Here is a 27,497-nt window from a genome sequence, read left to right on the forward strand (position 1 = left end):
TGATTACATGGCTCCTATTCTATTGGCCTTGTTTCAAAAGTTTTAACAACTTTTGGGATTGTTTTGTTTTTAGGTACCAGGAATTGAACCCAGGGTACTTAGCCACTGAGCCACATCCCCAGCCCATTTTCATCTTTTTATTTTAAGACAAGATATTGCTAAGTTGCTCAGGGCCTCTCTAAGTTGCTGAGACTGACTTTGAACATGTGATCCTCTTGCCTCAGCCTCTAGAGCTGATGGGATTACAGCCATGCACTGCCACGACTGGCCTTTTGTCTCATTTAAAAATTTCTTGAATACTTTTTCGAAAACAAAAGAGTTATAAAAATTAAATTTCTCCTTCTACCCATTCATATTATTATATCTATACATTTATTCACTCACCTTTTCTTTTCTTCATCCATCCAGCCAACCATATACCCATCTTCCTATCTATCTATCCATTTTTTTTGTTCAAATATCTTCTGGTCCATAACCAAACATACCCAGAGAAAATGAATTCAAAGAATGTATAATTATGAATAGACTTATGGATCCAGAAAATATTTATGCTAGAATAAAAAAGTGCAGATTCTTTGTTTTGCAGAAGAGAAGTTTAATGCCTTTCCTTTCCATTTTTTTCCCCTCTGATCAGCTTACATTGACTCAGAAATTTGGGGGATTTCTGGAACCATTTTAAAATGTTATAGAATTTATATAAATTAATTTTCTTTAGTAGATTTCCTTAGAAGTTTTTGTAAACCAACATGTAGAAATTTAGTTTTACTAAGAAATTTAGGATATAAGTATTTATCTAAAAAGTCATTTTAATTGCCATAAACTGAGTTTAAAATAAGAGGGTTTTTAAATTTATTCAACAAATATTAGTAAAAGAAGTGACTCAGTACACCAGAATGTCACTAAAAAGTTCATGAACAATTTCTATTCAATATGCTAGAAAAATTTCTATTGCATGAATTAAACAATTATATATTAAAACATATTAATTTGGGCTTCCTGAAATATGAAGATATTGATTATGATAGTAGAAAGATTCAAGGTAAATTAATGTCAAATATAAGAAAAATGAACCTGTGTTTTTAAAAAAATTCAACTTGTGATCCTACATACAGGAAGTTATATGAACCATGGGGAATTAAGCTAATTTAGGAAAAATAAAATTACTATTATCAATGTGTTTGAGTCCATAATCTTTTACTGTAATATTATAAATCATTAAAATAATTAAAATTCTATTAGAATAAAAATTATTAGTTGGCATTGTGATTTGAGACAATATTATTATATATTGCAATTAATAAAATTTCAGTAGATCTATAATCTTATAACCTTTAAAGGATTAATCAGAACAGATATTATTTATAATATTTCAATGCAAAAAAATATATTTCTTGTTTATGAACTCATCTATATTTATACTAAGGTGAATCTGTCTTGACCAGCAAAGCTCATAATGTTATCAGTAGATAGAATCTGATATCCAGTTTTACTATAGGCCACAACACTTTTAGGTGCCAAAGAGATTTTTTTAAAGATTTATAATTCATGTTAATGAAATGTGCACAGAAAAATTACAAAAGTGATATCCTTATCAGCATCTAAATCATTGTCCCGTGAAGGACAGATAATCAACAAATATTCTCTTTGAAAAAATTTTAAAGAGTCATGTCCAATAGAATTGTTTTTGATGATGAATCTGAGCTATGTGTACACTGTCTAATATGGCAGCCACATGTGGTAGGTGGACTAGAGTAATGAGGATGTGAAATTTTAGTTATATTTATTTTTAGTAATTTAAATATTATTAAATAGCAATACACTAAGTTGTTTGTAGGAGCACTATACATAACAGTCCAAAACTATAATTTTTCCAAATGACCATTAGTGACAGAGTTGAAAAACAAATTATAATTGTACAATGGCATAGTATGCAGCAATGAGAATGAAAACTGCAATACTACACACAATAGTGTGAGAAAAATTTCATAAGTTTATTTTGTGTCAATAAGATACAAGAGAATATACATTATGATTCCAGTCTCATCTACCAGAACAGGCTAAATTTTTCTCTTAGATATTATAGGTCTCTTGATTTCTACTTCTAACCCTGCACCAAAGTCAAATCAAAATGTATCAAAGACTTAGGAATTAGACCAGAAACCCTGCAGTACTAGAAAAAAACACTGGGTCGATGTTCCGTCATATTGGTATTGGCACCAACTTCCTTTAAACTGTCACCAACAAGACCCTTTAAACTCAAGAAAAACTAAAGATCAATAAGTGTGATGCCATCAACTTAAAAAGCATCTACAAAGCAAAGGAAACAAGAGCATGAAGAGAGAACCTAGAGAATGGGAGAAAATCTTTGCTAACTGCTTCTTGGTTAGGGGATTAATATCCAGAATATATAAAGAACTCAAAAAACTTAATACCAAAATAACAAATGACCCAATCAATAAATAGGCAAAAGAACTAAATAGATATTTCTCAAAATAAAAAACACAAATGGCCAACAAATATATGAAAAGATGTTCAATATCTCTAGCAATCAAGGAAATGCAAATCAAAATGACACTATTTCATCTAACTCCAATTAGAATGGCAATTATCAAGAACACACAAAATAAATAAATGCTGGTGAAGATCTAGGGAAAAAATATACCTTGCTGGTGGGACTGCAGACTAGTACAGCTACTCTGGAAAGCAATATGGAAAATCCTCAAAACACTAAAAATAGAACCACTATATGACCCAGCTATCCCACTCATTGGTATTTATACGAAAGAACCCAAACCAGCACACTATACCAATACAGACACCTCAATGTTTGTAGCAGCACAATTCACAATAGCCAAATTATGTAATCAACACAAATGTCCAACAATAGATTAACGGATTAAGAAATTACAGTACACACACACACACACACACACACAATGGAGTTTTACTCAGTCATAAAGGAGAAATTTGCTGGTAAATAGATGGAAATGGGAACATCATGCTATGTGAAATAAGCCAGTCTCAGAAAATCAAGGGTTGAATTTTTTTTCATATGTGGAAACTAGAGTAAGATAAAGGAGATAAGGGGTGGGGGATCAAATATCATAAAGATATAGGGAAGATCAGTACATTGGAAGAAGGAGATTAAGAAGGAGAGGTGGCATGGTAAGTGAGGAAATGCAAATGAAATTTTAAAAAATTATGATATGTGCATATATATAGATATACCACAAGGAATTTAACCTTTATGTATAAGTAAAAAGAACCAATCAAAAATAAATAAAATAAATGAGCAAAAGGAAGTTCAGTAGAGTAGAGAAAGGAGAATGGGAGCAGGGAGGAGGAGAGGAAAGGGGAGGATGTGAACTGATATCAAATTCCATAAATGTATGAATTTGTCAAGATGAGCCTAACTGCTATATAGAACTATACTGATCTAAAGAAAAAGTTACAGATCTCTTAGCATAGTAATTATTACTTGTTAAACAAATTACTTCTAAACTTAGAAGCTTAAAGCAATAAACATTTATTATTCACATTCAGAAATACAGAAGTGGCTTGAGTGGTTCTGGCTTAGGGCTTCTCATAATATTATAGTCAAGATGCCATCTTAGGCTGCAGTCAACTAAAGGCTTGAGTGGAGCAAGAGTACCTACTTCCAAGTTCACTCACTTGGCTGTTGGCCTGTGTCCTCATATTTTAGCTAACTGTTGACTGGTCACCACAGTTCCTTACCATGTGAGTCTTTTCATAATTTACAACATGACAGCTCAAGTTCCTAAAGCAAGTAATATGCAAGAGAGAGGGACCAAAATGGATTCTGCAATGTCATTTTAAACAAGCCTTCAAAGTAGCACAAAAAGAGTAAGCATTCTTTTAAATAAAGAGTCAATTTATTCCCTGCATTAAAACAAAGAGGTATGTCAGAGAACAAAGGTCAGCATGTTATTTGGCACAGGACCAACTTTAAACAGTTAAGTATTCACTTTTGTGTACATTGTGATGTGAAGAAATAGAAAAATAATGTGAGGAAAAGTATGAGTTAAATCTTTATCTCAGGTTTAAAAGTCATTGGATAAACTTCTAAAATATTTAAATCAAGACATATGACTTATTAATATTAACATATGGTTTAAAGATGAAGCCCCAGGGAAAGAAGTTTCTAAGTCACTGGACAGATCCGAAGGTGGACATTCAGGCTAATTAAGTGTTCAGACTTTCATATGTAGAAAAATATCTCTGCCAGAAGAAAGAAAAAATAGTATCAGCTTCATGAAGCTATGGGTCTTAAAATTCTTTCTTTTTTTATTTTATTTCTCTCATTTTGGAGATATTCCAGATGTTTAAAAGATGGAGGCAGGATATAATAGAAAGGTCAGAGTGTGTCTCTTGTTAACCGTGTGATGTGTCATAAATGATCAGAGTGAGTCAGTCCTTTATGACACATCATTTAAAAAGTGGTGAGATCCTCCCCATGGATTTTAGGATATACAATCTGTGAGGTACCAAACACTTTCCTGTTATACAACATTAGCTCTCTAAATATTAAATAAATATGAACCACAATAATGAGTGTTCAATAAAGGGAAAAATGAAGGGTATGAAGTATTTATAGAAGTCATTCATATGCTTAATTGTAGTTTCCACTATTATTAATTCATTCCCAGTTGCTTAACATAATATAAAGAAATTATGACTTAGCATTATGTGAACTTTCAAAGGCAAATTTCTCTACCATTAGTAATTTTCAAAGATAATAATATAATTAGAAATATTTTAATCTGTTTTATTAATGATAGAAAACGTAACTTGGTGACATCATTTCAGATCATTACCTGTAATGAGTCTGAATTCTTTGCTGACCTATTTAATTTGATAATTATGTACCCTCGTCTACTTTCAAATGCACATAATAAATTTAGCAAGGATTAAGAAGGGATATAATATTCTTGGGTTACTACAAGAGAGAGGCAAAAGGCTTAGGAGAATTTGCCTCTATAGGTCTGTTAACCTCATTGTCAGAAAATTAACATTAATTTCCCCAGGAGCACTGCAATTCAGAAGCCCCAAGGACTTCACTTATTAAAAGGAGGCAGTTCAGCTTTAGGGTTCAGAGAGCAGGCTTTTTAGTCTCAATTACCTGCCCTTCACTTATTAGCAGTGTGACCTCAGTTTCCTCATCGGTTAAATCAGTGTAGTAACAGTATAGTTCCTGTCTCACAGGGCTGCTGTAAGTATTAAATTAGGCATGCATATTAAATACTTATCACAGTAGTGAGCTGATATAATGAATGCTAAGCTATCATTGTGTATATTCTGAATAAAGGTGATTGAGGAAGTATAGACTTCAGTTCAGGAATTCTGAACTGCTTTAGAATTTTCCATATCAATAGACAAGACCTTTTGTTTGTCCCAAATATATTGACCCAAAGGTCGTCTTTATTTCAAAAATTTAATCTTCAAAGTTCAGAACAGTTCATCCTACCTGGCATTTCAATTGATTAGAATGAATTTGTTTAAAATATACCCCTTTTTGATCAATGATTGTAAAGCATGACTATATATTATGTGTGAACCTTATTTTTTTTAAACCTGAGTAGATTATAGATTGAAGATAGGTTTGTCAATTTGTTATTCCTTCTAAATTACCATTAGCTGGATACTTCATTATATTCACTTTGTGCTTTCTTGAAAGCATTACAAAAATTTGCTCCTAGTTTGATCCATGCAACCATATGTCCACAGAATAAGTAAAGCACACTAGCAGCTGATGTTTAAGCTAATGAAATGAGAAATGTATTACATATCAGCTTCAAATAGTTCATTTATGCAGTTAGAGTAAAAAAGTTGTATTTTCCATCTGTACTTCAGAAATTAAACATTTGCTTGTGAAAGATTTTATTTTAATTGGAGCTAATATTAGCTTATTAATAAAAGGAACCTAGAGGAGTTAAAATGAAATCATGTTGCAATAATGAAAAGATTTTGTTGTATTTTCCTTAAAATACCCTAAATCTTTTTCACATTATCTCACACAGTGAAAACTAGATGTTTACATGGCTTTATGTTTTTTTATTCTTTTCTTTTGCCAAAATTGCCATGGGAAAACAATGGGAGCAGTTTTGCTACTGTGGACATGAGTTTGCTCAAGGAATTGATAGAAGTATTGTGTTGCACACTTGTTGGTATATGAGAAAAATACTTTTTAGTAAGGAAGATTATGAATACAGTTTTGCAAACAGGCCATGACAGCTATTGAGACCACATTTCTTTGTGCTTAACTGTGTTTAGAGTTAATAAAGGATGTCAAAGAAAGCAATGGTTTTTGTGGGTGATTTACTGTTCATGCCAGAACTTGGCTGGACACACCTTAAATGTTCTCTCTTCTTTCAGTACTACCACAAGTAAAGATAAACTCATTAAATATTTTTGAATGTTTCTGTAATCCTGACAATATATTTTTGGAGTTTCCTTACTTGAGAAAAATGTAACTCACATTACATTTAATACAACTTAAACATAAGCTACATTTTTTTTCTGGCTTTTATATATTCTATTCATTCCTTTAATTGTATTCCCTTAATGTGTTCAATTATTTATCTACTACATGCTGAGCTAGGTACACCAAATATAAATAGGCAAATATAAGGAAATATTGGAAATGCATAAACCTTAGTGTCATGACTCATTCATGAAACAATTTAGTAGTGTTTTGTGGCAAATACTATTGTACTTAATGCTAAAAATGGGTTCCATCAATAAAATACTTAAAAACAAGTCTAAAGAATGAGCAGAATTTAAGCAGGGGAAGGACTATGATGTGGACTTGAAAAGATGATGATGGTTAGAGGAAGTAGAGCTAAAAATTGGCAATGGATTCAGGACATTATTATGGTGGAGAGGATTGCATTTAGTGGGCATCTGAATGTAGGAGGAAAAGCAGAACAGGAGATCAAAGAAAACACTGGGACTTTTCATGAGTGACTGGACATAAAAATAGAGCAATGCTGTGTTTGAATATGGTTTCTTCCCTGTAAAATTCATGCTGAAATTTAATTCCCATAATGAGACATTAAGAAATAGGACTAAGTAGAATTTTAAGTAGGTGATTCAAGGTTCTGCCTTCATGAATGGGTTAGTCCATTAATCCACTAACTAATGGATTAGTGGGCTATGTGTTATCTTGAGAGTGGGTCTGCTATAAAAGCCACTTTGACCAGGTGTCTCACATGTCCCCTGTCTCTCAGCACTGTATCACCTCAGGGTTTGCCACCAAGGAAGCCATCTCTACATGTGGCCTCTTGACCTTGGACCAAAACCATGGGCCTCTTTTAACTCATCCACTGTATAGTATTATGTTATTAGCAATAGTAAATGGATTAAGACAAATAAGTAGATGAAAACTAGGTTTTCTGGATAGAAAATAACATGTTTAGATTCATATGGGATAGGTTTGAGGTGCTGTAAAAAATTCAGATAGACTTTTGCAATGGAAAATTGGATTGGCTTTCTGGCCTTCAGAGACTATGTCTGAATTAGAGAGTCTTTGGAAGTCATATCCATGTAGCTGGGAGCTGTGATTTGGGAATCTTTCTCCTCAGAAAAATGATGTGTTTTCTTCCTCCTTGGCTCTGTTATTCATTGAAAGTAGAGCAATTTGATGGAATCGTACTCTATAACACTATTAGCCAATGTATGTTTCTGTGATGGTAGCCTTATTTCTATTTTTCAAAACGGAAGTTCATATATGTGTCAACTGAACATTTGAAATGGGTTTAGTGTAACTGAGGAGCTGAAATTTTATTTACTGTTTACAAATTTAATTTTTAATAGCCATGTCTATTTAGATGTTATTATCATTGGGCAGCATGCCTAGAAGATGGACAAAAAAGGGAGTACAGTAGATAATACTAGAAGGTACAGTGGCTTAGAAAAGTACCCTAAATCTAGTGAAGGGTTAATAAATGTTACTGTTTTTAAATCTGGAAATATCTTTTTATTGGATACTAATTCTGAAACTTTATCTTTTTTAAATAAAAGGTCAATCTACATATTGGCTTTGCTGATACATTGATACCTATACTCAGTGTTATGCCGTTTTAGAAATAGTTTGCATATGACATTACCAATTTCTTTCAACAATATTTTGATTGTATGGAAAACATCTTACCAAAAGAATGTTTACAGCATCTTTATTGATTTTACAACAGAATTAGTATCTATAATAGTTAGTTATAGTTTCTTCTGTTTAGCAGTTTAGACGTTTTATTTCTTTAAATATTGTTGTGTTTACAGTACTGTTTTTCATACCAATTCCTTTTTGTTATTTCTTGAGATTTATATTGAACATGATAAGTAACTACATAGTCTCAGGCTTGGGAATAACAAAGAGAATAACAAAGATAGATAATTTTAAAATATTTCTATAAATATGTGTTTCATTGTCTTTGATACCTTTTTACTTTTCAGAGATCCAAGAAAAAATCCTGCCAAAATGTTTTATATCTCTACTTTTAAAAATTATGAAGTGTCAGTTAATCAAATAACTTATTTAAAAATACAACCCTACACTCCTGGAAATTATAGAAACCTACAATTACAAAGACAATCTTCTCTTATTTATTTTAATAGTAATTCCTGAGTTTGTAACACAAGTGAATGTCGCCTTGGAAGCCTTAAACAAGAACTCCTTAAACGTATTTGACGATAATCAATTTGTGGATATCTCAAAGAAGATCTATGACACAATTCATGATATCAGATGTTCTGTCATGATGATTCGGGTAAGTCTGCTTTTCTTTCCTTGAATTATTTCAACATTCTTCATCATCTGAAATGCTTGGAATGGTTGCAAGAAAGAGTTTATTCTATTCTCTGATATCAACGCTGAAATCCATTAGAACTTCAGCAATTCATATGTATCCCCAAAGTCAGATCCACTGTCACAAACCATAATTCTACTTATGTATTTGGTTATAACTTATGTAAATGAGTATATTAGCTGCAGCATGTGCAGAAATGATAAGGTGTATTGTGTACAAGTGTCTCATGGCATAATCAAGAGGCAAAGAGAAATATATCAAGTAATTTGCTTTCTTTCCTCTAACAAATGGCAAGTATCTTTCCTATTACTAAGTTGGAATTGATAAGGAAATATATTAAAACAAGGTATTTCTGTAGTGAAATCCTCTCTTCCTATATCACAGAATCACAGAGTGTTCTGCAAGAAATCTGACCTGAGCCACCAGGAACAGCAAACTCTTGAACTTTCCCAGTCTGGGAGTTGTCTATTTAAGGAAATGCATGCCACATTTACAGTGATGTGAATGCATTGTAGGCATACTGTATATACACAGACCACAATCATGCTTTTACTCAAATGTTTATGTAAATTAATTTAAATGTTAGTAATGAAACAACATATGTATATGTAAGATATTAAGTCTTGGGACAGGTTCACCTGCATGCAGACCCTTAAGTAAGGATTAATGTTATCAGAAGTGTATTTAGGAGCAAATAAAAGTGAGATTAGGATGGGAAGGAAGCTAATAAGGTATAATTATGAATCACCACAGGCAATTGGGGCTGATCCTGCTGGTGAACTCTGGGAGGTACTGTATTACACACCTCAGAATTATTTCACCTGAGGTGAACAAAATCTGGAAACTTAGCCACCTATTCATCCTTGATTAAATGCTATTCTCAGGGGTGGTACCTGGGCCTGATGTTCAGAGTCAGTCAAGCTCTTGTGGCCAAAGAGAGCAACCCTCAGGCAGGGTGGCAGGTGCTTGCAGTTAGAAGATTCAGCAGGACTGCTGAGTGTAATTTGTAAGAATGAATAGAGTTTCATCTGAAAGCTTCTGTCTGGACTTAACTACTAGTAACACTGTAGGATGAAAGTAAAAGTGGCAAGAAGATATGGGTAACGTGTTAATAGTAGCTGATAGACCTGAAAGTTACAGTTAGGTGACACTGAGAAGTCCATAGGGCTGACAATGGAGAGCCTGGCAGGGTCGGTGGAAGAGTCTGCAAGACAGTGGTTAAAGTGTCAAGATATGAGATTTAGCATATCAGAACTTGGGAAAACCTGAAAGCCAACCAGTTATAGATATTAGAAAGAAGTCCCAACTCCAAATGTTTACAATTTTTTTTCTCCGCAATGTTGTGAAGCTACATGTATTTAGTAGTAATTATACTTTGAAGTTTGATCTTTTTTCTGGGCTGCCAATATGTGATATCATACTCTCTCAATGTTGAGCAGCTGCACAGAGCTGCAGCTCCCAATCAGCCCCCCAGCCATTAGACTAAACAGCAGATACTCCATGGTGTACTGTGTTACTCATCTTGATTTTCAGTAGGTTTGTTGTATTAAATGCAGTTTTGACTTAGATGGTATTTTCAATTTATAATGGATTTATTGAGCCCCATCATAAACTGAGGAACATTGTACTGATGAGCAGCATATTTTTTTTTTTTTGTTCATATGATTGGAAACTATGAAGCTATACCAACACAGTAAGTAAAAAACAAAGAAACTTTATCAAATAATTCTTTTTTTTCCTTGCAAAGGTTTTATGCCTTACCTGGGTAGACTAGTGGATTAGTACTTATCCCAAATTAGGAGGATAAGTGAGTCCAGTCAAGGAGACAAGCACTAATAGTGTAAAGAAGCTCTTTAGGAAATTGTCTTACCAGGACTAAAGCCCTACATTTTCACTATCCCTGCACAGATATTTGAGAAGATATGCCAGTGAAACAGTATATAAGAATCAAGGTAGAGAATACATAAAAGCTGTCTAGAGATGAAAAATCTTTATAAAACCTCTTTTAGCTAGATGTTCTAGTATTTACATTTTTTTCTTATTATCAAGATGACTTGTATATAACAAATCAAATTATCTTGCCATCATTTCTACATATTTCTCACAATGGTCATCTATAGGGCAGGAGAGCAATTTATTGTAATTATTAGTACCTTTGAGGCAGTATCTTTTTTCCTGATAGTCTATTCTTTTTCAAGGTAAATACTTCCATTTCTGTTAACTTTTCTCACAGGAATAATCTAGTATTTTGTGTTCTTCTTTAGTCCTTATTTAATTTTCAACAAACTTTTCAAGTGAAACTATCCAAAAACTGTTCAATCAAAGTAGAAGGCTTGTTCTTATGTGTCATTTAGACTGCTATAATAACTGTCTTTGTCTTATTTGTACCCCGTTTTAAACAAAAGGATTATTGAATTAAGGATGACTTGCTTTAAATTTTATTTTTTATACTGTTTCCATTTTGGTTGTGATTGCCTCAGTCCTAAATTCTAATTCTGTTAAGTTTCATTTTGTTTTTAAATGACTTTTCATATAATTTATCTAATTGCTTTCTAATTTGGTTATTGACAGTGCCGAAGTAGTGATACCACAGGTTATTGGTGACTGGCTCTCTCACATGTTGAAGTATAATATTAGAGAAGCACAACATGGCAAGCATATAGGGCAGGTTTTATTTAAAAAGGGGTAACACAGACTTCTCCCAGGGGAGAGAAGGGGGCCATAGCTGGTATCCTAGTATCCCAAGAAGTGAGTGGGTTTTGCCTTTTTATATGTCCTAGGCTTCCTTTTTCCTCCTATTCTATTCCCCTTATCTTTCTCCTTCCTACATAAGTGACTAGGCTCAGGAAATGCATAGTGGGATGGCCAAAATGTGGGAGCCAGGTGGGCTGAAGGGGCCAGGAGGAGTCATCCAGGTGGGAAGGGGGAGCAATTAACAATTTCCTGTAGGGAGTAACAATTCCTGGGACAGGTTACTTTAGCAACAGGTTGGAGCAGGTTCAGATTATCTTGTTAAGAGTGGAGGAAGGGCTCTGAAGGAATTTAACATTTCAACTTCTCCATTGTCTGGTTCCCCTTGCCAATCTGCCTGTCTAATTCTGGCTTCACTAGCACCAATTAGGAACATAAAATGTGAAGTTGCATTTCCTTTATCTAGATTACTGATAAAAATAATAAATTATACGGTATTGGCCCTTTATCTGACTGAAATCTTTAATAGATAGCTCTGTTTAAGGATATTTGAATCCAATACTGCATTAGCTGAGCACATGTCTCTAAGTATATGATTTGAAAGAATGCTTTTTGAATTTTGAGATAGACATATTTTTTTCTTTAAATAAACTAGATGGCCATAAAAATAAGACAGATAAAAATAGAGTTTCACTTGAAACTATAAAGGGAAAAATAGATGATGATGGTGAGAACACAAGGTTAAGAGAATATTTCTATTCTATATAGAATATTTCTATGTATAAGAGAATATTTCTATATATTTCCACCATACTGACTCTCTACATGCTTTCTTTGCCAAAAAGCAATCTGCCTGCAGCCCAGTCTGGCCTGAGGAAACATGAAATGTCACATTCATCAACAAATTGAGTCAGGGGGCAGAGGCCTGGCAGTCAGTGTAGATAATGAGTCCATCATCTCTGTCCCTACACCTGCAGATAAAGTACATATGTACTGTACTATATTGGTGTTGTGTGTCTGAATTCTCACACTCAAACTACTGGAGGGAGAGGCCCTGTCTATTCCAGCTAGTCACTGACTCCCACAGAATGGTACCTGCTGCAATTAGAGTTCTGTGGAATTAAGTTCTGCTATATGGTTACCACTTGTATTGTTACTTTAAATGCCTATATTTATTTCTGCACTGCAGAAGAAAATGTTATGCTCGAATTCGGGACCCCCAAAAGACCACCAGAGACAAAGATGGATGTAAGCAGTAAAGAGGTGTTTATTGCGAGCCAGCTGGGTCCTCCGTGCGTGCACCCAGCAACTGGTGACGCTGAGAGGCCCCGTGCCCAGGGTTTGCATCAGTTTTAAACACTCTTTGGGGAAGGCAGGGACCCCACATACATCATAGCATCTTTTAGCAAATCATCACACACCGCGGGAAAATCAAACAACAACTCTAAAACATGATTAGCACATTCACTGGCGGGAACAAGTTGGGTAGGGGTGATTGGTCAGTACAAAAGGGGTATTCATTTGAACTGATTGGTTTAAGCCATGAGGGGTGTTCATGCTGAACTACATGGTTTCCCAACAGGTTATCAACCACCATAAACTACTGGGAGGGTCATCTGGCATCCCAGGTATTTCCCTGTCTCATGCTGATTGGTGGCTGCTAGGGTATTGCTATGGGTCCCCACCTAGCCTGACTGAGTCTGGGACACCTGGCCCAGCAGATCTCTCCTGTTATTTGTAGATAAACAACTCAGCAGGGTGGGTATGTGCCTAGGAGTGCTCTGTGGGTCTTTCCAAGGACAAAGGTCATGCTCCTTCCTTGGACAGGCTTTGCTCTGAGGTAGAGGTTGGTTTTTCAAAAAAAGGTCTATACTACTGAATCCCTACTTTCAGTTTTCACTGCAGTGAAAAATTAAGGATTAAATATTGCTTCCTGAGAAGAGGAACAAAGTTAAACTGTCCATACTCCAGTGCAATGCAAATTATATAAGAAATATTCAATGGAGAAATACAATACAATACAATACAATACAATACAATATTTTTATACAGTGACAACTAACAATTAGAACATATATTTTTAAAACGGGTAATAAATCAAATAAATTTAGTGATAAGTTTAATAAAACACATATAAGGTCTATACTATAAAACTTACAAAACATTTTGAAGTTCCTTGAGTCATGTAATCACCCCCAAATGATTTCTGTTAACCCTTTCTACTCAAAGTCTAGAGTCTCAGACATTTTTTCTCCGAGGACTTCCATTTTTCTGGCTACTCTAATTTTCTCACACTTTCTTTTGTAGATAAAACTCTCTTTGTTTCTTTATTTTAAAATTTTACATTCATGTCTTGGTGCTTTGCAGATAAAGTTCTTTAGTTCATTGACTCCTACCCTGCTCTGAAGGCTGTAAGGAATTTTTTACATCCTTTGTATCATTTGTTCAGCATGTAAAATTAAATTTTAAAGTGTCCTTTGATTATCGTATATTTTGAAATTCACTTTTTAAGGCTAAAGGATGTAGAAATTCGTCAACTTTATTCTCTCATTTCATTTTTTAAGTTAATGTAGTAATAATTTTGTCCAAAGATTATTGCGTTTAGAAATGAATTTTAATAAAATCAGTGTTTGCTGTATGCACCTTAGTTTTCATAGGATGATCTTGGATTATACCCCCTTTTACTCTCAAAAGTATCTTCTTTGAATGATAAATTGTTATGCTCACAGTAATTTCTGGGTCTGACTGTACTGTTTGAGGTCCAGTGGTGCATTGTCTGCACCTACAGGGCACTGTTCCATAGTGCTTGGCACTAATGACTGTAGTTCCCTGTCAAGCCAGTTTTTCTCACCCTAGGGAATACTTTTTCTCTGTACAACTAACTGCTCTCAAATGTTAGCTTCTTCATGCTCTGCAGATTCTTTGTTGACTGTGGAGAATCTCTTCAGGCACCATTTTGAATTTAACACACAAAGACATAACATTTTTTTCATTTCTCCGTGTTAAGCAGATTTCCTAAATTCATCTTAATTGCTCTACTCTTTATTTTCACAGGAGTCTTGCCCTGAAATTCCAGTTAAAACATATGTCCTTTTTGGAAGTGTGATAGCTCCTTTATAGTGTCAGAAAGAGTTTGTAAAGAAGCTAGCTACCAAGGGACTTCCTAAGGGAACTTAATAAAAGGCCTGTGGCAAACTAACCTTAGCTTTATATGCAAATTTATGTCAGACCTTAGTGGGAAGAGTTCTATAGTGAAGCTCTTGCTGTTTCCTCTGAAAACAAAAGAGTGCAAGGTAGGGAAAATCAGAACAGCCTGCTGTGAGTGGTCAGCAAGAGCTGAAGTCTCCTGCTCTCCGCACACTTAATGGCCTTCCCTTTGGTATGCTATTTGAAGAGAATTTTGACTAAGGTAACCGAGGTGACTAGAATAAGAAGGAATATTCATTGAGAAACATGTTGGTTAAGCTACAAAAGCAGTGTAGTGATCTCAGTTACTCATGCTGGGAAAAAGATGTTTGGCTTGAAGTCTTTGTAGGAATAGCTCTCCTACCAAGGGTCAAAGCCACTGGAATGGCAAGAGTGCATGCAGTCCAGAGGGGCTTTGATGCAGAGTAGTCCTACATGGAGAGAGCTCTGTACAAGTACAGTTCAGAGACTGGATTCAAAATCATTAAATCTAAGGAGCCATGCATCTCTCTTTGAAAACACCTTCTTGTATTCAAGCAACTTGGTCCTTAGCATTGTGAACAGAAGAATACATGAGGAGGATGCTTAGTCGTGGATTTTTTAATTCTTTTATAATATAATTATTAGTACATGCAAATTGTACAAAGTAATGGGTTTCATTGTGAAATTTTTGTACATGTATATAATGTACTCTGAGGATACCCATACTCCCTATTGCCCTCTCTTACCTCTACATCTGACTTCCTCCCATTGGTCCCCTTTCATTCACAAATAGTCTCCATACTAATTTCATGCTTTTGTTCCCCTTAGATTCCACATGAGAGAAAATATGAAAAACATGTCTTTCTGACTCTGGCTTATATCATTCAATATGATGACCTCCAATGCTATTCATTTTCCTGAAAATGACATGATTTCATTCTTCTTTTTGACTGAATAATGCTCCATTGTGTATATATGAATTTTCTTTATCCATTCATCAGCTGATGGGCATCTAGGCTAATGCCATACCTTGGTTATTGTGAACAGTGACAGAATAACCACATGTGCAGGTATCCTGTTTGGGTGCTGACCTTGATTACTTATGGTATATGCTTAGACATGGTACAGCTGAATCATATGGTACTCTTATTTTTAGTTTTTTGAGGAATCTATAAACTGTTCTCACTAGTGGCTATACTCATGAGCAGTATTTAAAGTTTCCTTTCCACACATCCTTGTGAGTATTTTTTATTTTCTTGATGATAGCCAACTATCAAAGAACTTCCTAAGGGAACTTAATAAAAGGCCTATAGCAAAATAACGTTAATTATGTTAGCTTTTCTTGATAATATCCATTTTTTGTTTGTTTGATAATAGCTATTCTGATGGGGGTGAGTTGAAATATCCTTGTAATTTTGATTTGCATTTCCCTGATTTGTATTGATATTGATCATTTTGTCGCATACTTACTGGCTATCTGCACTTGCCCCTTTGAGAAGTATTTGTTAAGCTCTTCTGTTCACTTATTGATTGGGTTATTTGTTCATTTTTGTTGAATTTTTTGAATTTGTTCTATATTCTGGATATTAATCCTCTGTGATATGAGTAGCTGGCAAAGATTTTCCCCCATCCCATAGGCTGCCTCTTCACTCTGATGATTATTTTCTTTGCTGTGCAGAAACTCTTAAATTTGATGTGATTCTGATTGCCAATCTTTATTTCCTGAGCTATAGGAGTCCTTTTCAGAAAACTGTTGCCTATACCTTTTACTTCAATTATTGACCTTATGATTGCCTCCAGTGGTTTCAAAAGTTTCAGGTCTTACATTAAGGTCTTTGATCTATTTTGAGTTGATTATTTTTACGAGGTAGGAGATAAGGCTCTAGTTTCAATCTTATACAGGTGGATGACCAGTTTTCCCACCACCATTTGTTGGAGAAGCTGCCTTTTCTCTGATGTATATTTTTGGCCTCTTTGTCAAGAATCAGAGGGCTGTATGTTTTTCCTGCATCCTCTATTATATTTCTTTGTTAAACAATGTTTATTTTTTTCTACCATTCTGTTTTGTTACAATGACTCTATAATATATTTTGAAATCAGATATTATAATGATTTAAGTATTATTCTTCTGTCAGTATTGTTCTGGCTATTTGGGATCATTCCTGCTTCCATATAAATTTTAGGATTGTTTTTATAGTTCTGTGAAGAATGTCACAGGTATTTTGATGAGGAATACATTGAATCTGTAAATTGCTTCCACTAATATGCCCATTTTAACAATACTAATTCTCCCATTCCATGAACATGGGTGATCTTTCAATCTTTTAATGAATTTCTTTATTTTGTCTTTTAACATTTTTAATCTTGAGGTCTTCTTGTCTAGGCTTATTTCTCGGTATTGCATTTTTGAGGCTATTGTTAATATGATTGTTTTCCTATTTCTTTCCCAGCAGTTTCAATTTTGTCATATAGGAAAATTATGGATTTTTGTAAGTTGATTTTGTATCTTGCTATTTTGTTGAATTTTTTTATCCATTCTAAGATACATTTGGTGTACTTTTTAGGGTCTTCCAGATATAGAAACATATCCTGAGTAAAATGATATAATTTGATCTACTTGTTTCCTAATTGTATTCTTTTTATTTCTTTCTCTTCTCTGATTGCTGTGGCTAAATTTTCCAGTACTATATTGAGTAAGAGTAGTAAGATTTGTGGGCATCCTTGTTTTGTTTCTGATTTTAAAGAACATACTTTCAGTTTTTTCACATCCAGTAAGATATTGGAAAAAGGGTTTGCCAGAGAGAGCCTTTATTATGTTGAGGTATGATCTTTCCATTTACCTAATTTATTCAGAGCTTTTATCATAAAAGAATCTTCAATTTTATTGAAGGCTTTTTCTACATCAATATTTATGTGTTTTTTATCCTTGATTTATTTATTTGCCTATATTTAATCAACTTTACATCCCTGAAATAAAACCATGGTGTATGATGGTTTTATTTGATCATGGTGTATGATGTTTTTAATGTGATGTTGAATTGTATTTTCAAGTATTTTATTGAGATTTTGGCATCTATGTTCATCAACAATATTGGTAATAATTTTCTGTTTTTGTTGTGTCTGTATGAGGTTTTCATAGAAGGCTAATATTGGCTTCACAAAAATCAATTTGTAGTAGTTGGTTCTCTTCCTAGTTCATGAAATAGTTGGTGTAGCATTGGTTTTAGTTCTTCTTTAAAAACCTGATAAAATTCAGCCATAAATTCCTGTGGTCCTAGGCTTCATTGTTGGGAGAATAATTTTTATTGTGCAATCTCATTCCTTGTACTGATCTATTTGGGAATTCTAAATCCTCTTGTTTCAATTTTGGTAGGTCATATGTGTATAGAAATTTGTCCATTTTTTCCTAGATTTCCTGATTTATTTGCATATGCTCTTTCAAAATACTCCCTAATTTATACAGTGAATTTCAGTGGTTTTCCTTGCAATATATACATTTTTCCCTTTCAACTTTATGAATTTTGCTCTTTTCTCTCTGTCTTTTGGTTGGTTTGGCCTAGGACTTGTCAAAATTCTTTAATTTTTAAAATAACTAATAATTTGTTTCATTGATCACTTTTGTTGCTCTTTTAGTCTCTATTTCACATATTTCTGTTTGAAGCTTTATTATTTATTCCTTTTAATGATTTTGTATTTGGTTTGTTCAATTGGGACACAATTAGGAAACAAGGAGATCAAATTTTCTCATTTTCCGAGGGCTTGAGATATAACATTAGGTCATTTATTTGAGAGCTCTATATTACAAATGTGGACAATTATAGCTCCAAAATTGCCTTAACTGTGTCCTTTGGGTTATGTTAGGTTGTGTTTCCATTTTATTTTAGTTGTAGGAATATTCTAATTTATCTGATTAGAAAAGTTTCAAATTCCTCTGATTTCTACAGTGATCCATGTTTGTTCAATTTCGATCTGTTTGTATAGTTTATTCAGTTTCTGTTGCTGTTAAGTTCTAGCTTCATTCCATTATGCTCTGATAAGGTGAAGAAATTATTTATTTTCCTTTTTTGTATTTGTTAAGACTAATTTTATAGTTTTGTCGCGATGGGCAAGGGTGTGACATATGCAGTCAAGGGGAGAAATAAAGAATGTCCACACACTAATGCCCTTTTCAATGCTTTTTTCACTCAAATCACTCAGTACAATTTCACTCTGTAGGTTCTTAATCAAGAAAATGACAATTCTTGATGCTAGGCACTGCAATAGACATAATCAATTCAAAGGAAACAATTCTAAGTTAACTTCTAACTACTGCAAACACACTTAATCATGACAGACCTATTACAGACATTCCCTCTGCATGCTAAGCTTAAGTGCTAGATTTAAAGTCTTAAGTCTTAGGCCTTAAGTCCAGCAGATGCACACTCACTCAGACCGCAGTGATCCCCTCAGGAATCAATGGAGGCTTCCTCTGGAGTGCAGCTGATGACTGCCAGAGGAGAGGGTCGTAAGGAGAACTCACCAGGGTAAAGAGGCTACTGTAGAGTTTGAGAGCAGTGAGGACAATGTAGAGGATCAGGCAAATGATGAGAAGAGTTGGGATGTCCATCCAGGTCCTCATCAGGCTCTCCGGCATGTGGGCATCAGTGTCAGCTGGCTGAATGTCTGTTCATTTGCTCCAACATTTATGCTGAATTTTGGGACTTCTACTCGCCCTTTCAATCCCTATCAGCCATTACCTGGTTTCTCAGCAAAATTTTTCATTCTAGGGTCAGGACATCTGGTCTGGTGGTTTCTGCCCTGATCTCTCGCTTCTGACTATATGAGTGCAAAGTCAAATGACAGTGACTTCACTCTGAGTTTTATCAAGGCTGTGGAAAGTGACTTATTTTATCAAGCTATGCCTGATGACAATATTGGAGGGCTCCATAGGCTTGTCTGGTGGGAACTTCAGTTGTTAAGACCATCCTTAAAAGCTTATGTTATCTATTTTGAAGAAAATTCAGTGTGCTGATGATCAATACACATTCTTACGAATATTCTGTCATTGTTGAATGTTAATATTCTTTAGATTTCTATTAAGTCCATTTAATGTATATTGTAATCTAACTCTTATGCTTCTTTGTTGATTTTTTTTTTTTTTTTTTGGTCTGAATGATCTCTCTATTGGTAAAAGTAAGTATTAAAGTCACCCACAATTTATTGTATTGAGGCCTATTAATGTCATTCTTTAGATTTTAGAAATTTTCTGCTATTATTTCATTGAATAAGTTCTCTGTATCATTAGCCTATAGTTCTATTCGCTTTCCTAAATCTATAAGTCATAGGTTTGGTCTTTTAATATTGTTTCAGAGACTTCATTTGTTCTGTTCATTGCAGCTGGATACCTCTGTCATTGTCATCTTTGTTACAGTTGTTATCATTGTCATCGTCCTTTTCCCTCTCCTACTCCTCGTTCTTCTTTTCTTCCTCCTCCTCCTTTTCCTCCTCCTCCTCTTTTCCTCCTCTCCTTCTCTTCCTCCTCCTCCTTCTCTTATCTCTTTTCCTTCTTTCTTTATTGCTGTCCAAATATGCTAGTGTATCCACCTTGTCTTCAAGACATAATTTTCTTTGTTCTGCTTGTTCTAGTTTATTGGTAAGCTTTCAACTGAGGTTCTTTTATTTGACTTATTGAGCTTTTCATTTCTGTGATTTGATTGTTTCTTTTTTATAATTTCTATCTCTTTGATGAATTGTAATAATTAGTCTTTGACATTCTTTGTCCAGCATTTCATCCGCTTCAATATCTTTGTAGTCAGTTTCTGGAGTTATTAACTTTTGGACAAAATATGTTGTCTTATTTTTTTTTCTCATTTCTTATACTTCTATATTGAAATTTGTGCATCTTTTGGGATGGCATTTTTTCCATTTTTGTGCAAGGGCCTTCTAAGTGATCACCCTTCTTTTAATGATATATACAAGGAAATCAGTGTGTGTGTAGTGTTGCTTTTAATTCCAAATGAAATTCTTAGTTTCTTTCCCTATGGTTTCTTTAGCTGTGATTGGTAAGTTTTGAAAGAGTGTGTGCTGTGTCAGAACCTACTTTTGCTCTAGGTGTTACAAGAGTGGAGGCCTTGTAAAAGTTCAGGCAGGTGTATTTTAGGTAGCTGCATTTGTGAGGTAAACCCACTGTAGCTACTCCTCTAGACTTAGCAGTGTTATGTAATCTGAAAGGATATGGGAATGACTTGTACTTTGATTACTCATAGGTATGATATTTATAGCATGTTTTTCATTTCTCTTTGTTACTGCTATGAGGACGAATAACTAGGAATGGGACTTCAGACCTTCCATAATTGTGTCTCCTTGGAGTCGAGTCATTGGCTGAAGTTTTTATGTCCCCTATTCTTTAAGTTGAACTATTCTCCAAGATTTGGGCAAGAATAGGTTTTGACTGAACTGAGGTATAACTGGGCTGGGAGTGTCATTCATTAGCAAAACAACTGTTCAATGCACTCAGGTTTGGGGATTAATCCCCAGCACTGCTCAGAATGAAGAAAACAAATGGTAGTAACTACTACTACATAAAACAAACCAGGTAGGAAAATAAAGTATTAACAAAAAACAAACAAACAAACAAACAAACTAATACCATGGGAGCAATAGCAATAAAAAAGAGGGAGGCAATCATAATATAGAATGAACTAAAAAGTTACTAATTAATCAAGAGAATAATTTAAAAATCTAGAAAAATGCTATAAAATAATAATAGAAATATAGAAAAAGAATTAGAAGAAAAGAAAAATTAGAAAAAAGAGAAGGGAGAAAAAATCTAAAGATTTTTAAGAGTTTAAGAGAAAAGAGAAAAAAATCCTAGTAAAGATAGAAGAGGAGAGAGAAAAGGTAAAGCAAGAAAATTTAAAATTACACATTAAAAAATAATAAAGGGAGAGAGAAAAGAAAACAAAAGGATAGATACAAATATATTAATATGAAGTATATAAATATATGTATAAATAGAAATATACATAGCTATCTCTCTCTCTCTCACACACACACACACACAAAACAAAACAGGTATAACCAAATAAAAAGATAAATATTTTCTGTATACCAAGGAAGTTGTTTGTGTGGAGAAAAGATGTTTTCAATCTGTGATGAACAGATCTTATTTCTGTGATATCTTTGGCTATTGACCCCTGTGGAGAAGCATCCTATGCACCATTCACCCTACTTTCTTTGTGTTGCTCACCTGGGGACCAGAGGGAGTCATTTGCAAGCAAATCCAATTTTGTAATTCTTGATCCTGCAGCTTGTTAGTACTGACTGGGGCACTGCAGAATTTCTGCCAACAGCAGTTTACTCTAGTTTTATTTTCTCTGCACACTTGTAGGGCAGAGCTGATACCAATAGCTGCAGCACACCCTGGTATCCAAGGCTTTCCTGGATTCCTGCTTCATGGGCTAGGAAATGCTATGGGGTCACAGCAATCCGCACTGAATGGGGACTGGAATCAGCAGATTTCACCTATACTGTACTTCTCTCACTCTGATGTTCTGAAATTTAACTCCCAGATGTATTAGCAAGCAACTTTCATTTCCCATAGAGCTCCCATAAATGGTTTCCCAAGTTGTTAGTGCTAAATGGAAAGCAACCTTTATTTCCTTATCTGTCACAGATTGACTTCCCAATGCATAGATCTCACAATGGTTTTATTTAAGAAGCTTTCCCCCATAGCCTAACTAGCTTTCAAGGCCAACACCTTCTGGATAAGTGTATGACATTTGTTGCTGGTACCTGGAAACAGGAAAATGTAGGAACTCTTGACTTCCAAAGTGGTAAGTCAGACAAGGCTTTCTCAAGATGGTTCCCTGATACTACACCATGATTATATGTTGAGAACTTGAGAATACCTCTTCCATGCCAGCATGCTATGCATATCCCAGGTCTACTATCTGTTTAGACTTCACATCTGCATTTCACTGATACCTGTTTAGATCCGTTTCTTTCTTTGACCTGTATCCCTGGCTTATGCCTCACCAACAAGTGTTGGGTGCTAAGGCCCTCTTTCTCACTCCCTGTTTTCTCTCCAAAATCTGCATTTTTTTTTTCAAGTCTGTCTGTTCATCTCAAAACTTTAGTGCTGACCCTCAGTCACCCACTTCAAAGAGTAGCTGCTCTCCCCATTGTTTTAATTCTATCCCCAAGAGGAACTAGTGATCACTAGGTGCTTCTAATCTACCGTCTTGGAATGATCCAAATTGTTGTGAGCTTTTAAAGAATATTTTTTTTATTTTTGATAATTATAAAATGGCTTATTAAAAATAAGCTTATCTTAATAATTAAATAAGCTAAACTCATATTAAGTATTAAATCTAATAAGTTTTTATTTTTATTTGGGGACAAAATCGTGGTTCTATCCTAGAAACTCTGAAGGTATGCTCATTTCAAGAAGTTTGGCTATATGGTGGCATTTCAAAAGTAACTTTTATAGAGTCGAATAAGACTTCCAAAGAAAATACTCTTAAAAAAAAACAATTTATGAAGTGATGACTTTTAGGAAATAGGCTTTGGAGTAGCTAATAGAGGAAGGGAGATTGAGAATTTTATATTTCCAGTATCTATAAAGTAAGTTATCATGTTTCAAAGGGAGAAATATACTGGAGTCTGATAGCAAAAGTAGAATTGAGGTGCTTGAGGTCACACAGTGATAGGAGAAGTCGCAGGACGAGAGTCAAGGTCCTTAGGCATCCGGCTTCAGAACATTTTCCTTTATCACAGGAGAAGGAAACAACTCAATGTTTCTACACCACAGGAGCCTTTAGGCCTCACTGACTTCCCTTTGTTGATGGACCAGTTATAAACACATAAACCCCAAGAAGCACTTTTTGGGCAATTGGTTGAAGAACACTTATCTGACATCTCTTCCCCACTCCTTCAGATTGAGTCACATTGGCCTGCTGGCTGTTCTTTCAATTTGCCAGACCACCCACCCTTCTGGTATCCTTCTACTTACTGTTCTCTCTAACCATAATGCTTTCTTCCTTCACTGGGGGCCTCTTCTGGGCTGCTCCATCATTACCTTGTCCAACATCCTACATAGGTCTCATATAGAGTCATACATAAAAATAGCATCTCCCACTTCATCCACTCCATTTCCTTCCTTGTTCAAGTTTATTTACATAGTATTTGTCCTGACAATGGGCATGCTTTATAGTTATTAATTTATCCATTTTCTTTCTTTCCACAAAGAATATAATCTATATGAAGGAAGGAATTTTTAATAAAAGCTTTTAAAGAATCAGATGTCAGGGTTTTTTTACAATTAAATTAAGTGGTTGATTTGTATTTCAAATTTTACATTTGAAATGTCATTATTTGTAAGGAAATAAGGGCAAGGAAAATTTATTTTATTTTAATGTTTTACATACAAAAATGATGGACCATAGAAAACTAACTTGATGTATACTATCATGAAAAAAATTATAATTTGCTTAATGTTCAATTTAAAATAGTTTCAAGAGTGCCAAATATTTCTAAGTATTATATTTTGTGTCCACTAATGAGGTCACGAATGTGTAGTGCATCTGTATTGATTCTATTTGTCTTAAAGGAAACCCCCATATACTTGGATCCATGTGGTTGTTTTAAAAGTCCTCTTTTACTCCTTTACCATTTTGCAGAGGACAAAATTGTTCCTTAAAGATTATAACAATTGTAAAATGACCCCAATGAGACCTCTTGATTGTGTGTATAAGTTTTGGGGTTGTGAAAGAAAGACCATTCAGTATGGAGTTTTGGGGATTTGCTGGTGGAGTGTATTTTATGCATATTTTTCTCCATTATCAGTCCCTTGGTGTTATAAGCTCAGAAATGACACCAAATTATCTACAAATTTAATGATTAAAATGTGTTTTATAGTATCTTACATTGCAGTATTTGGAACAGAAATCAGAAATTTAATTAAAGTCATAAAATACAGAAAGATACCATAAGAAAAATTATTTCCAACCTTAAAAATGGCAGTAAGCCACATGTTAACCAGCATATAGTGGTATCTTTGCTACTTCATATAAAAATAAAAACTAGGGATTTGTATGTATCTTCTACTATTGCTAAAATTAGTGATCTGGGAATAAATTCAGGAAATTTATATTGATAAAAATTTATAGAGGTTTATATTTTTTCTTAAAATCTGAAAATTGTGATTATTTAAGCAAGGGAGAAATAATAATTGGATAGACAACAAACAGTCCCTTATATTTACCATTGAAGAAGGATGGGAATTATAATCAATTACTAATCATACTGTTTATGCCTCACTAAATATATTGATCAGAAGTAATTGTCAAGGATTAATCTTCCTTAGAATGAGGAACCCCTCTCCAAAAGGGACTTGGGAAGAATGATGAAGGTAATAATGTTGATAATGATGATAATAATAATAATAGAAAAAAATGAGGCTTGTATTTGTAACAATATTTTTGTATTTGCAATGAACTGAAACCAAGCATATGCCAACAGTATTTCTAACTGCCTACTGTCTCTTAGGAGATTTAGGAAATCAGACTGGCAGTCATGCATGTTCATCACCAGAGCAGCCAAGGTAAAGGGATTCAAGTTGCATCTCGCCAATTTAGGGACTTCTTGAGTCTATTCCAAAGTATAACATGTCACTGATTACAGAGGATTTTGGTGTTAAATTGACAGAAGAAATTGCTAATCAAAATGCAAGTGGGAGATGTAAATGCAAGAAGATATGAACTCACCAATTAATGCACAGGGAATCATTTTCTCCTTCAAATGCCTGTTTCTTTATTAAATCTGAAGCTTTCCCTGTTAGCTTTAGAAAAAGCACATCGATCTAGAAGGTTGAAAGACCATGATATACTGGCTGAGAAATGGATTAGAAATCAGAGTCCTTGATCCTGGCCTCAGCTATATACTATAGTAGCTGTGGAGTCCTAGGTCCCTCATTTAACATAATTTTGCATGGTGTCCCAATATATAAGGGGAGGGAATAATCACATATGTTAAGGGATCTCCCCCGTCACCTTCCTTTCATCTCATTTTTCTCACTCTCTTATAATTCTTGCCCCTGTCTTTTTCATTCATTAAGTAGTCTTATTATCCATTGATTTAGATAAGCTTTTAATTGTACTTACTATGTGTCAAAAATGAATCATATACTTAAGTATATAATGAAGGATAAGGTAGGTATAATCTCCATTTTATGGAGTTTATATTCTTGTGGGCAGAGACAGAGTAAATAATTATGTAGACAAGGTGATGATGAGTGATTAGAGGTAAGTACGATGATATGCTGGAGAGAAAATTGGCATAGGGGAAAGCAGCACTTTAGTTATAGTAATTAGAGAAAATTTTTTTGGTTATTAAGAGTGAATCAGCGATTTTATGACAGAGGAATGCTCCAGGCAGAGTAGAGTACCTGCCGAGATGACAAGATTGGGGAACGTCTTGTTATGCTTAAAGATAGGAAGGAGACACTGTTTCTCAAACTTAGTGAATAGAAGAGGGGAGAAGTATAAAATAATTTAGAGAGGTAGATATTACAGGAAAGGTTATTTTGGCCTTGTCAGACATGTTAAGCAATATGAATTTTGTTTCATAGTATGGTGTGCTATGAGAGTAAGAATGAGCAGTGTATCTCCTTTGCAATTTTGGAAACCCACTGTTATGGTTTGGTTATAAGATGTCCCCTTGATTAATGCAGCAATGTTCTGAGGAAGAGTGATTGGATTATGAGAGATGTGACCTAATCCATCCATCCTAGTTTGAATGACCTGTTGGTAACAGTAGTCAGTTGAGGTATGGCTAGAGGAAGTGGGTCACTGGGTGTGTACCCCTGAAAGTATGTATCTTCACTGTGGCCCTTTCTCCATCTTTTCTTTATATTTCCTGACTCTGCCATGAGCTGAGCAGTTTTCCTCCTCTGGGTTTTCCCCCATGATATGCTGCCTCAGAGAAATAAAATGGGCCATCTGTGAACTGAGACCTCTGAAATTATAAGCCCCAAATAACGTTTTCCTCCTTTAAGTTGTTCTTATCAGGGATGTTGGTCATAGCAATGCAAAAGATGATAAAAGCAACCTTTCTTGATTTTGTTGAAAATTGACTTTTCAAAAAAAATCTTCAAAAAAATATCTTAATCAAACAAAATTAAAACCAAGATGGATGGTATAGGAAAGGAGAATACCATCTTGACAGAGTGGTGTCTCAATGTGGTGTCTTTTTTTTTTTTTTTTTGAGAGAGAGAGAGAGAGAGAATTTTTTAATATTTCTTTTTCAGTTTTCGGTGGACACAACATCTTTTATTTTTATGTGGTGCTGAGGATCTAATCCAGCGCCCCGTGCATGCCAGGCGAGCACATTACCGCTTGAGCCACATCGCCAACCCTTAATGTAGTGTCTTAAATAAGGCTCCTTAGTGCATTTTAAGCCCAATACAGAGTGATTTTAAAGTGCATCTTTCAAGGGAGAGAACTGGTTGGGATTTGGTGATATTGTAGATTTGAATGGGTAGACACAATCTACTAAGATTTTGAAGTAAATCTTGAAGAACTTATTGATAATATTTTGTATACACTTGATTAAAATATATTATTGGCATCAAGTTGACAATGTAGAAATGTAAAAATATGTAAATATAAATTAGAGGGTTTTTTTTTTGTTTTGTTTTTGGTACCAGGGATTGAATTCATGGGCACTTGGCCACATCCCTAGCCCTCTTTTGTATTTTATTTAGAGACGAGGTCTCACTGAATTGTTTAGTGCCTTGATTTTGCTGAGGCTGGCTTTGAACTCACAATCATCCTGCCT

General features: G+C 34.4%; 1 protein-coding gene across 4 annotated transcripts in view; it reads left to right on the forward strand.

The window, feature by feature from the left end:
• The window catches only part of Ctnna3 (catenin alpha 3), a 1,728,170-nt gene that overhangs the window by 1,387,562 nt on the left and 313,111 nt on the right, over positions 1-27,497 (forward strand). For all 4 annotated transcript variants that reach the window (XM_027931212.2, XM_027931213.2, XM_071611230.1 and 1 more), the window contains one exon: positions 8,632-8,783. In XM_027931212.2, coding sequence (XP_027787013.2) covers positions 8,632-8,783 — 152 coding nt within the window. The remainder of the gene's footprint in view (positions 1-8,631; positions 8,784-27,497) is intronic.

This window comes from Marmota flaviventris, chromosome 4, assembly GCF_047511675.1.
Source record: "Marmota flaviventris isolate mMarFla1 chromosome 4, mMarFla1.hap1, whole genome shotgun sequence".
Classification (NCBI taxonomy): domain Eukaryota; kingdom Metazoa; phylum Chordata; class Mammalia; order Rodentia; family Sciuridae; genus Marmota; species Marmota flaviventris.